Source organism: Phaethon lepturus, unplaced genomic scaffold (assembly GCF_000687285.1).
Source record: "Phaethon lepturus isolate BGI_N335 unplaced genomic scaffold, ASM68728v1 scaffold1463, whole genome shotgun sequence".
Taxonomy (NCBI): Eukaryota; Metazoa; Chordata; class Aves; order Phaethontiformes; family Phaethontidae; genus Phaethon; species Phaethon lepturus.
Genome location: NW_010531012.1, coordinates 461 through 12,684, shown reverse-complemented (window position 1 = coordinate 12,684; position 12,224 = coordinate 461). Strand labels below are relative to the sequence as shown.

At 53.8% G+C, this 12,224-nt stretch overlaps 1 protein-coding gene across 1 annotated transcript in view; it reads left to right on the top strand.

Moving 5' to 3' along the window:
* The window catches only part of LOC104618735 (otoferlin-like), a gene marked incomplete at both ends in the record, with an annotated part of 27,714 nt that extends 15,566 nt beyond the window's left edge, over window positions 1-12,148 (top strand). Inside the window, 13 exons of the mRNA XM_010284408.1 lie at window positions 583-703; window positions 1,359-1,459; window positions 1,891-1,981; window positions 2,800-2,916; window positions 4,475-4,627; window positions 5,100-5,289; window positions 5,678-5,802; window positions 6,967-7,101; window positions 7,568-7,729; window positions 9,196-9,315; window positions 10,494-10,655; window positions 10,933-11,095; window positions 12,018-12,148. Coding sequence (XP_010282710.1) covers window positions 583-703; window positions 1,359-1,459; window positions 1,891-1,981; window positions 2,800-2,916; window positions 4,475-4,627; window positions 5,100-5,289; window positions 5,678-5,802; window positions 6,967-7,101; window positions 7,568-7,729; window positions 9,196-9,315; window positions 10,494-10,655; window positions 10,933-11,095; window positions 12,018-12,148 — 1,771 coding nt within the window. The remainder of the gene's footprint in view (window positions 1-582; window positions 704-1,358; window positions 1,460-1,890; window positions 1,982-2,799; window positions 2,917-4,474; window positions 4,628-5,099; window positions 5,290-5,677; window positions 5,803-6,966; window positions 7,102-7,567; window positions 7,730-9,195; window positions 9,316-10,493; window positions 10,656-10,932; window positions 11,096-12,017) is intronic.
* Between the last annotated feature and the right edge of the window lie 76 nt (window positions 12,149-12,224).

Here is a 12,224-nt window from a genome sequence, read left to right as displayed (position 1 = left end):
TTGCTCACTGCACGGGTGGGACTAGATGGTCTTTAATGGTCCCTTCCCACCCAGACCCTGCTGTGATTCTACTCTGTGATCCTATTGCCACTCCATCCCACCAGCATATGGAAACCTGTCAGCTCGGCAAAGGGCAGAGACCTCCTCCTGTTGTGAAGGCCAGGGTCTATAGGAGATGCTCACCAGCATTCAGAAAAGGGTGTTAATGCTTCAGGTTCTCTTGTGTCCCTGTTCACGCTGCTGCATGCTGGAGATGTTTGCTCTCCGATGGGCCGCGGTCATGGTCATGGAGTAGGAGCTTCCCTTGTTTCTCTCTGGGCCACCAGGTCAGAGGTGGTAAATTTGCAACCCCTGGGCACTGCACCCCTCCACCCTGGGTCTGGCATTGGCAAGGGTCCTAGGAGAGCTGGAGCCTCTGTCCCTCAGGGTGCAATTCACCTCAGCCCCCCTCTCGATGCCTGACCGCCTCTATAGCCCCCTCCTCACCGCAGCATTGCCTCCCCAGCAGAGGTATGGGACAGGGGCTGTTCCTGGCCAGGAACGTTACCACCATGGAGCATCTCTTCTTGCCTCCTCTTGCAGGAACTACTTCCACCTGCCATACTTTGAGAAGAAACCCTGCATCTATATCAAGAGCTGGTGGCAGGACCAGCGCCGCAGGTTGTACAATGCCAACATCATGGACAAGATTGCGGACAAGCTGGTCAGTGGGTGCTGGGGAGGAAGGGAGGGAGGCAGCTTGGGGCATGGGGCTGGCATGAGGCACATCCAGGCTTCCTGTGCAGCTCCACAGCTTGTCACAAAGCGGGGACAAGCAGTACGAGGACCTATTAGCAAACTCGTGCCAGAAAGGGGGAAGTTTCCCAGTGCTAAGTGCTCCACAGTTCGAATGTCCAAATCCTAGGAGCTCATTGAATTTTCTGTGGGTCAGACCTAGGTGTCCCCAGCAAAGGGAGCAGGGGCGGGGAGGCTTCGTCCCCCTGGACTGCAGGAGTGAGCCACTCCTGTGGCCGAACCTCCTCAATAGTCTCAGTTAATTGCCAAAGAGCCTTTGTGACAGCTCCATGTTGGCAGGGTCACAGCAGGATCTTCAAAGGGATAGCCTGGCAGGTCCAGCCAAGACGGGGTGGACCTTGGCCAACTAGTCTCATGGAGAGCCGTGGAGCCATTGCCATCACCCAGAGCTAGGTCCCTGCAGCTAAATGTCTGCCAGACCTGAGCTCTAAGGCCGGCAGCTCTGGAGAAGCAGCAGATGTTTCCCACTGGCAGCCCCCACAGGGCTGCTCTATGTAGGGTTGGACCTCAGGTGGGACCTCGCCCCACCGACCCCTCACCACTCCCCCCATTTGATGCTGCAGGAGGAAGGGCTGAACGACGTGCAGGAGATGATCAAGACGGAGAAGCCGCACCCGGAGCGCCGGCTCCGAGGGGTCCTGGAGGAACTGAGCAATGGGTGCTTGTGAGTAAACGGTGGGCAAAGGTGGCACACTGCTCTCTTGGGCCTATGGGCAAGGCCACGAGCATGAGCTCTCCTTGCCTTATCCTCCGGGTGATGAGCAAGCATTTAATTGCATTGGCACAGTGCCGTATCAGCAGCTGCCCTCTGGCTTGGAGCAAGGGTGAGGTGGTGCTTACATCTGCACCCCAAAGACCCCAAACCAGTGGTGAAAGCCTCAATCTTGTGGCCTCCACAGGCTGGTACCTGATCGGCACCTACTCCCCATGCACGACACTCAACATTGGGTGCAGATAAGCCACTTGGCCACGATTACGTTGCAGGCTGGGGGGGGAACGAGGGCGTTTCCCTCCAGTGGGCTGCTCTCCTGCTGGCAGAGATCCATCCATCCCATGGGCTCCCGTGGGATTCATGCTGCCAGCCTTTTCCACCAGGCGCTTCGTGACGTTGGCTGACAAGGACCAGCACCACTCTTCCCGCACGAGGCTGGACCGGGAGAGACTCAAGTCCTGCATGCGGGAGCTGGTAAGTGGGATTCGGCCGGGCAGGGAGGAGGGTTCATAAGCGGGGGCTGAACCTTGTCAATGCAGTGGGGAATCTGGTCCGTAGGCGTGCTGGTTTCCAGTCTTTGTGAATTGAGGGTTTGGGGGTTATTTCTTAGCAGAGGAGCCTGAGACTCCACACTTGGGTCCACGCTGCTGCCTCCCCTCCACCACACTCTGCTTTGCCTTGGAAAGAAATCCAGGAGTGCAGAGGAGGAGCTGCACTGCTGTCAAGCAGCTGAGGACAGCGGGGAGGAGTGATTCAGGGGAACCCTGCAGAGCACAGCTGCTCCGGGGATGGTTATGGCCGAGGTGCTTGGGGCTGGTAGCCCAGCTCCTTGCAAAGGAGTCGGATGTGCAAAGAGCAGGTGGCTTATCCAGCTGCCACGGCCAAGGACACCAGCTTCTGTAGCCAGCTGCATACTAGAGCGTGACGGCTTCAGCGTGCGAAAGCCTCCACGTCCCCTTTTCTGAGCTGTCAGGTGCTGACTTACAGCAGGGTCAGCAGAAGGGGAGAGGCTGTCCTTAACACCAGGCTAGAAGTCACCCCAAAATGCCCGAAGCACAGCTGGCACCTCTGTCCTGCACACCTTCCGCTGGGACGGAGGTCTCTGTACCGTCAGGGGCCCTCCTGCACCCTGCCAAGGCTGACCAAGGGGTGTCAGAGGTACCGTCACCGGGATGCATCTGCCTCCTCACCACCCTCTCCCAGATGCTGGGGACCTGCCAGGTGCTGCTCCCTTCTTTGTGCTCCAGTCTGCTCTTGCTAATGTGGTGTCCTGGGCTCTCCTTTAACCACAGGAGAACATGGGGCAGCAAGCCACGACTCTGCGGTCGCAGGTGAAGAAGAACACCATGAAAGACAAGATGAAGCTGGTGCAAAACTTCCTGCAGAAACTCCGGTTCTTGGCGGACGAGGTGAGTCCCTCCGCACATAGAGAGAGTGTTAGCTGTCAACGCAACGGTGACAGCAGCCTGGGATGGATGGAGACCTCTGGGCAAACCCTGTAGGCAGAGGAGGTCCCAGTAGGACAGGTCTTGTGCAAGGACTAACCCACGCCAAGCCTACGTGGTGTCCCATGCCTCCCAGGCACTGCTGGGTTGGAACAAGTCAGCACTAAAACAAATCTAAGAGTCCTTCCCAGCCGGTAACAGAGCTGAGTCTTCTTGCAGCTGAGCTGAAGGCAGTTTTGCCGGTCTCAGCCACGGTGAAGCCATGCAGTTCCCTGGGGCATCAGTCATCAGAAGGTCCACACAGCGCTGAAGTCAGCAGCAGGGAGCTGTTTCTGATCCTGGCTAGGTAGGGAGCTGTTAAAGCGAGTAGCTCTTCAAAGGGCTGTGGGATAAAGCCCTGTCCTCTCGCAGAACTCAAGCCATCTAATTTTTATTGCTGCAGTGTAGTCTTGCTTCCCTCCAGCTCACGGGTAAGAGATAATAACCCAGTATATTGGAGTTGCTCACAGCATTTCCAAAGCGATGCTGTGTCATGAAATATTTTTTTCCTTCCTTCAGAAAAATACAGCATTCATCTGATATTTTTACAGTTTAGGACTGGGTCAGCCATTGGGGGTTACTGGCCCTCATGGGAGCTGTAGTTGTTGCACCTCCTGTTCTCATTTCCCGTGGCAGGCTCCCAGCCTCAACTACGTACCCCTTATAACAGCCAGGCCTTCTTTTGCTTGCACTCACAACAGCAGAACATAAACCAGACTATAAGGTGTGATGGGACCTGTCCAGGCAGAGAATCTGTTCCATAGTAAGGAATGAAGGTATGGCCCCTGCCCCACCATCCCCATCGCCATTGAATGAAGAGAGAAGGACAATCTGTAGTCTTATAATCCTTTTTTTTTTTTTTTTTTTAACTAGAACAAATGTAAAACCCAGTTTCTGTCCTGCTAGGCTTCACCCTGCTGAGCTGTTGTGGTTTAGCCCCAGCCAACAATTAAGCACCACACAACTGCTCACTCACCACCCCGCCATGGTGGGACAGGGGAGAGAATTGGAAAAAAAAAACTCATGGGTTGAGATAACAACAGTTTAATAGGACAGCAAAATAAGAGGAAACAACAACAACAATAATGATAATACCAACAAAGGAATGTACAAGAACAAGTGATGCCCAATGCAGCCATTGCTCCCCACCCGGTGATCGATAACCCATCCCCACGCAGCGATTCCTGCCCCCCAGCCAACTCCAGTTACATACTGGGCCTGACATCATATGCCAGGGAATATCTCTTTGGCCAATCTGGGTCAGCTGTCCTGGCTGTCCTTAGCTCTGAGCTGCTTTTCTTAAGCAGATGAGCTTCTGCAGTGGGAGGCTCAAAATTATTTCAATGGCCCTAATGTCCCAATAGGTACATCCATCTCCTGTGGCATCAGCTGAATTTGCCTTCAGAAGGCCTCCAGCCCCGCTGGTGCCTCAGTGGTCAGAAAGAGCTGAGACACTGACAGGGCTCTTCGCTGGTGTTCACAGCCCCAGCACACTATTCCCGACATTTTCATCTGGATGATGAGCAACAACAAGCGCATTGCCTACGCCCGCATCCCTTCCAAGGACATCCTCTACTCTATTGTGGATGAGGAGATGGGCAAGGACTGCGCCAAAGTGAAGACCATCTTCCTTAAGGTGCCGATCTGTCTTTCCTGGGGCAACTGCAGCGAAGAGGAGGGAGATGGAGGAAGGATAGACTGGGAGGATGGGAGATGAAGATGAGAGCGCTGTGTATCCAGTTTTGCTGGGGCTTGAATACTAGGCAAAACAGACCCAATACTCTACTGGTAGGGGTGGAAGTCTGCTGCTAGGAATTGTGAACCACTGATCTTACCCCGTCCGGTAAGTGAGAAATGTTTGGAAGGAGACAGATGTTTGATCCAGCTGGCCACAAAAGAGGATGTTGACTTAGAAAAAGCCAGCGTGGTGGGAAGAAGATAATGCATGAGCCAGGGTAGTGTTATGATCCAAAATTATGAGGTCCCTGGTTTTAAGGGGCAGCAGTACAAGTGATGCACCAGAAGGATTTGAATGCTGCAAGAGGTGGTCAGTCCATCTCTAAGGCTTTCCCTATATCCATGTAAACTCTTCTGTCCTTTGTGCCCAGCTACCTGGGAAGAGGGGCTTTGGACCTGCTGGCTGGACAGTTCAGGCCAAGATGGAGATGTACTTGTGGCTGGGCCTCAACAAACAGCGCAAAGACTTCCTGAGTGGCCTGCCCTGTGGTTTTGAGGAGAAGAAGACCACCAGAGGCCAAAATCTGCCTTCCTTCCCGCCCATCAGCCTCCTTTACACCAGTAAGAACTTCCTGCCTGCAGTGGGTCTGGGGACAGGACATGGAGAGGGCAGGAGGGAGCCTGGCTGGACACCACTTGGACTAAGGGCTTCCAGGACCTCAGGGGAAAATAATTCCAGTCGTCCCAGTCTGAGGTCTCACACTGCTCCCATGGGGAGCTGGAGTGTGGGAACTGTGCACCCTCTTCCTTACCCTGTTCATAGCTCTGGTTATTCTGCACATGGTGGGCAGGATGCCGAGGAAGTCTGTATCCATTCGGGACTCATGCTTTGAGCCTGTATCCTCCATCAGTGCTGCCCCTGGCCAAAAGCGTGCCCCTGGGACCTCACTCTGCAGGCTGAGCCCCACGGTTGCCTATCAAGCTGCCTCACCTCCCCTCTCCCTTGCAGAGAAGCAGGTTTTCCAGCTGCGAGCCCACATGTACCAAGCCAGGAGTTTATTTGCAGCCGACAGCAGTGGCCTTTCAGACCCCTTTGCACGAGTCTTCTTCATCTCCCAGAGCCAGTGCACAGAGGTAAACACCATCCCTGACCTGGAGAGCGTTGCGTGTCCCATCAGCTCTCCGTCCTGCTCCCCTGCCACAGGTCTCGCGACTGCTAGTGGATCAAGGATTAGGTTAATGGTTAGGTTAAGCACCCACATGGGGTCCTGTGGTGGGAAAGCAGCCACAGCACTGGGGATTGACTGTCTCCAGGACCCCCTTCCCCAGGAGCACCTTCACGACATGTCCCCCTGCACCAGCTATCCCACATCCCTGTGGCTGTGGTTCACCTGCCTGGTTAGGAGATACCGGAGCATTCCCACTGGTGGGCACTGCGAATAATTTGGGTCTGCTTGCCTGCTGTTGGAGTTTTTGTCTCAGAAGAGTTCTTGGGAGCTACCCCATGGCTTCCTGGTCCAAAAACATGTAGAGCAGCCCACTGGAGCTGCAGCCTGACACATGGCTGAGACAGGCCAGGGCTGTGCTGATTCTCCAGAGCTCATCCCCGTGGCTGCCCCATCACTGGGCACTGTTTCACCCAGATTATACAGAAAGAAGTAGGTAATCACGCAGAGCAAATAGGAACACCAGAGCGAGGGGTGAACACTGCGAGCTGCCAGGGTCAAGATCCGCACGGTGTTTCAGACCCTTCGTTCCCCCTCCCTTCAGATCAGGCTTCAGATCCTATTGCGGATCATCCCATCTCCTGCCCCATCAGCCCTGCGATCTGTAGAGCACCGGCTTTGATCCAACACCCTTTGATCCAACAAACAGCTGCAAGCCAAAGCGCTGCATGGAGAGGACATCGATACCTACTCGACTGCAGAGAGCTGTAGTGTACGCAACTGCGTCACAGCGCTCTTAATTCTCTTAATAACCGCTGTAGACAAAAGGACCCCTAAAGGGTACAGTGCTGCTCATCTATTGTAGCCATACACCTTAGGAAGAGACAAATTGCACCATAAAAATGTTGTTTTCTTTCCATTGCTTATAAAGGAATCCTGGGGTAACTATTCTAAAAGTAATGGAGCCTGTACATTGTCCACAATGTCTGAAATAAATATTTCCAAGGCATCGCCCACCCCAGCACTGCTAATATCCTGGAGCAGGAAAACTGAGACCAACGCCCTGCCTGCTGCCCTTGCCCAGGGCATCAGCCTCTGGCTGGAGCAGTAAGTCCCTCTCCCATTCTTCCAGGTTCTCAATGAGACCCTTTGCCCGACCTGGGACCAGCTGCTGGTTTTCAACAATGTGGAGCTGTATGGAGAAGCTCATGAGATGCGGGATGACCCTCCCATAATTGTCATTGAGATCTATGACCAGGACACAGTGGTAAGATGAATCCCAGCAAAGGGAAATGTTTACGATTTAGATGCTGCAATCACTTCTGAGTCGGAGGCAAGGCAGATGGTGCAGAGGATGTGAGAAGGAGCTTTTCTCCTGACCCTTGGAAGATGGTTCCCCCCAACATCTTCCATGGCATGAGCAGTCTCTGCTGATTATTAGATATCAGACTCAACTTAATGATATCTTATTTTTGGAGAGTGAAGCAAGAGCTTATGTGAGGCTGGAGGCAAGGAGACATTACCTGCTCAGCCCTGGCCTCCTTGCTGTCCCAGCCCTAGGCCACCTCTTTCACCTTATTTGAAGAAGCCGGGAGTGAAAGCTGTCACTGAGGTTCGGTGTCCCAGGCCCAGTGGGCTGGTCCTGTTCTGACCACAATGGGGAGAGCTGTGGGGCTAACTTGGAGGACTTCATGTTGGGTCAGCAAACCCAAGTGCTCTCTTCACCTCTCCAGGGCAAAGCTGACTTCATGGGCCGCACCTTTGCCAAACCAGTGGTGAAGATGTCGGATGAGCACTACTGCCCTCCACGCTTCCCCCCGCAGCTGGAGTACTACCAGATCTACCGGGGCAACTCCACAGCCGGTGACCTGCTGGCTGCCTTCGAGCTGCTCCAGGTACCAGCTGGCCAAAGCCACCCCAGACTGAGGGATGGAAAGAATCACAGAATCAGGTTGGAAAAGACCTTTAAGATCATCAAGTCCAACCATCAAATGGTTGGATGAGATGGAGGGTTGCAAGGGAGCAGGGCTTAACCCATGCTTATATATCTTAGGTGCTACAAAGAGCAGGTAGCTCATACATCCTAGAAAAGCTAGAAGGGTTTAGCACAGCTACTAACCCAGTGAGAGGGCAGCTCCTGCCATCTCTTGCTAGAATCAGGTTGGAAAAGACAGTCCCAGGCATCGTGCTGGACAGGACACCCCACTAAAGTGCTGTGTTTAGCCCAAACTCTGCACCATCACTGGGATACAGGAGATGCCAATGGGAGTCTCGGCGCTCTCAGAGATGCCAATTTGAAGGTCTCAGGAAAGAGGGGTGTGAATTCATAGCAGCATCCAAAAAATATGGTGAAATTTTAGCGCATAGTCTCTGGGGGTAGCAGGGTTAAACCCTCCCGCTTTCGTGCCTCCTTTCCACTGAAACCGTTGTATTTGTATGGACGTGTCTCAGCAGCCTCCGGGTGTGCAGGGGCATGAGATGTCCCAGCTGAAAAGAGAGAGGCCCCAGAAAACTCAGCGCAGTGCTGGCGGGTTTGGCCGCACAAGGACCAACCTGCCGCAGGCACCTCTAACGCAGCTGAGCGCCAGCCAGGGGCGGTGGTCCCCAGGCTGGCCCCACGTCCACGCACGCCAGGAGCAGGCAGGGCCTGGGGAGGAGGGTGGACCCTTGGGGGCTACATGCTCCCTCCACCTCGGGGTCTCCCCTTTATCTCAAAGGAGACTTTCCTTTACATACCTGTCCGTCTGCGATGTCCTCAGGTGCCCCGTGACGATGGTGAGATTGGGGCAGCCTTGCAGGCTGCTGCTGAGCCTGGTGTCCCACTCCCCAAGGTGGTTTTCCCGTTTCTGATGCCAGAGGAGGTGCTCGTCCAAGCCCTTTTTTATCCCCAACTTTCCTTGCAGTGGGGTGGTTTCTCTAGGGACTGGCTCACATGGGATATCTGATCTCCCTGCTGCTCTGGGTTGGAAACGAGACCTGAAACCTGCTCCTGGGCTAAGCTCTTGAACCATTTCTGCATCTCTTCACACCCAGCCCAGGCGGATGCAACTCCTTGCAGGAGGAAAAGGAACAGCCCTGGGGTTGGGATGCGTTGGTGGGCTGAAAGTTTGCGTTGCTGCTGGGTCTGTCCCGTGTGGAAGCACAGCACTGCCCAGCACCTTCTGCTCATGTGTGTGCCTTTTCCCAAAATACCTGGAGGGTACAGGATGCTCAGCAACCCTTGTTGCTCCTGCACCCTCTGAGACAACACAGACCCAATGCATGAGACCAGGGTGTGCCAGTTACAGCTGAGACTACCAAAACCAGCTTCCCTTCGCCAGTTCAAAGGAACAGATCCTAATCCCAGCTGCATCTCTTCCAGATTGGCCCTGGGGGCAAGTCAGACCTGCCCCCAATCGACGGCCCAACAGACATGGACCGGGGCCCCATCCTGCCAGTGCCACTGGGGATTCGGCCAGTGCTGAGTAAATACAGAGTGGAGGTAATTGCCTTGGAGCACCAAATTTTAATGCTCAGTATTATGTGGAGCAAGAGAGCCTGTCCATGGGTGTTTGAAGGCCAGGAGGGATCTCTGAGGCTCTGATGACTAGCTGGGCACCAAGACCAGACGTCTGCGCTGCAGGCATCTGTCTGTACTGGCTGCACAGGGAGTGAGGCTGCGGCAGCCCTAAAAGAACAGGGAACTGGATGACTCCTTGTTGTCTCAAATGCGGGCACCGTAGCAAGTCTAGAGCCCTGCAGCAAATGGCACTTGGGCTGAGATGCAATGCAGGGCACATGAGACGCGCAGGTAATACATCTCCACCCGAAGCAGTCCCCTAGGTCAGGTGAGCTGCATCCCACCAAGCTCAGCCACCAAGAGCAGGATGCCTCTCATGTACCTGTAGGTATCTAAAGGGTGATGGATCCAATCAGGGCCCCTCTCCTTTGGGTGTCTTGGTGGTGATCCAGGCAACGCAGCCAGTGACGTTCATTGCACAGTTCACCCACGGCTGTAGGTACCTCTGCTTAGATGAGATGCTGCTGACCAAATCTCCAGGTCTCTAAAAGGATCCTAGCTCCTGCTCTTCCACACATTTGCAGCTGGTTAAATAAATTTTAATTTTATTTAAGCTGGAATAAATAAATTCCTCTGATGTGCAAGGTGAACACAGCCATGGGGAATCAGGAGGTGGAAAAATCTCAGTTTAGGGGAACTTTTGCTTGTGGTGGCAGTCTGTTATCATATAGAAGGGAGAGGCAAGTTTCCCCAGTGATACTGATATCATTTTCACATAAACGGTGCCAGCACCGAATGAAGAGCCACTGTGGGTGGACAAAGCTGGTCTGGTACTGCTCTATGGAGTCCCATGGCAGAAAAAGGCTAGAAAGGGAGAAAGGCAGAAAAGGGAGTGTTGAGGGCAGCAGGTTGGAGATCTTAGGCTACTGCAGTTCAGGCATGGGGTGGGGTGTCAGAGAGAGATTGTGCTGCAACCCTGAGCCACATGGAGGAGGAGACGATACCTCAGGGATCCACCACTGCCTGGGCAATGACATTTGCAGTAGGATCTCTGCTCCTGGGGGATATGGAGAACCAGCTCCCGTGACTCTAGCCTGGCTCCAGCCAGGGGCGCAGTTCCTCTCACATTCGTGCTCTTCCTTCTCCTCCTCCTGACCTAGATCTTGTTTTGGGGGCTGAGGGATCTGAAGAGAGTGAACCTGGCCCAGGTGGACCGGCCCCGTGTGGACATTGAGTGTGCTGGGAAGGGGGTCCAGTCAGCCCTCATCCAGAACTACAAGAAAAATCCCAACTTCAGCACTTTGGTCAAGTGGTTCGAAGTGGTGAGTGTTTCCTCTTGCCCCGAGCCCTCAACTGAAACCCAGATTTTCTGGAGCCCAAACCATGACACCTAACCCCTTGCTTCAGTTTCCCCACAGCAATGGAGCTCCATCCCAGTTGGTGATGGCCTTTCTCTGAGGCCTCCCAAGTCATGCTTTGCTGGAGCTGCTCTAGACCTCCTCCTCCAACATGATCCCTGCTTTAGTAGTGGCCTTTCCAACCACCAAAGTAGACAGCCCACACCCAACCCTTGATAACCATCACACCTTTGCTTCCCAGGACCTCCCAGAGAATGAGCTTCTCCACCCACCCCTCAACATCCGGGTGGTGGACTGCAGGGCTTTTGGGCGTTACACCCTGGTGGGGTCCCACGCCGTCAGCTCCCTCCGAAAGTTCATCTACCGCCCACCAGATAAGACAGCCCAGCACTGGAATATGACAGGTACCAGGCTTGGGCCACGGGGGGCTGGCTGGTATGGGTCATTGCGGGGGGCATTGCATGCAGCAGAGGGACATAGAAAAGAGGGAGATGGGTTGTAAGGACTATGGGACATTGCCTGCTTGTTGGTCACGCAAGCAGTGATTCAGGGTTTGGGTCAAGGGGGTGAGAAGGTACAGGGTGTGAGGCCATGATTCCCCTTTAATTTTCTGATCTGTTGGTCTCACTGCAAAAACTGCGCTCCCCCCGATACCTGTAAGACAAGAAAGGCTCGTTCACCTCTAACTTCTCTGCAATTTCATGACGCTACACTCCCCAAGTGTTCCTCAAGACTGGGAGGTGAATTTCCCATGCTCCATGCCTTCTGCTATTATTTAAGACTAGAAAGCTACAGATTGAGGCCACCCTCTCAGTTCCAACCACCACCCCATCTCTGCCCAGCAAAAACCATCAAACCCCCACTTTCCCCGCACCCAGCGCAGCAGCCGAGGGCTTGCTGAGCCACAGGAATTGCTCATCTCCTCCCAGTCCTTGGTGGAAGCGGAGGCACTCTTGGCTGGGCAGAGACAGGAGTTCTGTGGGAGGATTGCCAAGGGCTGTCCCTGGTTCCAGCCAGAGGTCTGGACCTGCGGTTGTGTCCATGCCAGGTCATATTTTCAGGGCAATCATCTTCTCTGCCTTTTCTCCTCTGGAGGTTGGTGCAGGTGAAAAAAAAAAACAATCCTTTTTCATCATCTGCTTTCCTTTGCTATGGAAGGGTTTTTTAATCACGCTATAAGAGTCTGTGCTCATTTCCTCTGCTCTTCTTCTCTGAACAAGGCGGTCACACATCACTCCTGCATGAATCCTGTAAGATCTCACCTGAGCTCTCAGTTTCTCCTCTACACTATCCTATTCTCTTGTTCTTTCTCTGTCATCTGTCCAGCTAAACATCTCAATGGCTATCTGCCAATGGCCAACAGGGCCCATCGCTCTCGCCCCACAGGGGAGATCATTGTCAATATGGAGCCTGAGGTTCCCATCAAGAAGATGGAGACGATGGTGAAGCTGGAAGCTGTGAGTATCCATATGTCAGCACCACTTTAACATCTCTTTCCTCACTGAATTGCCAATTTCTGAGGGATTTCACCCA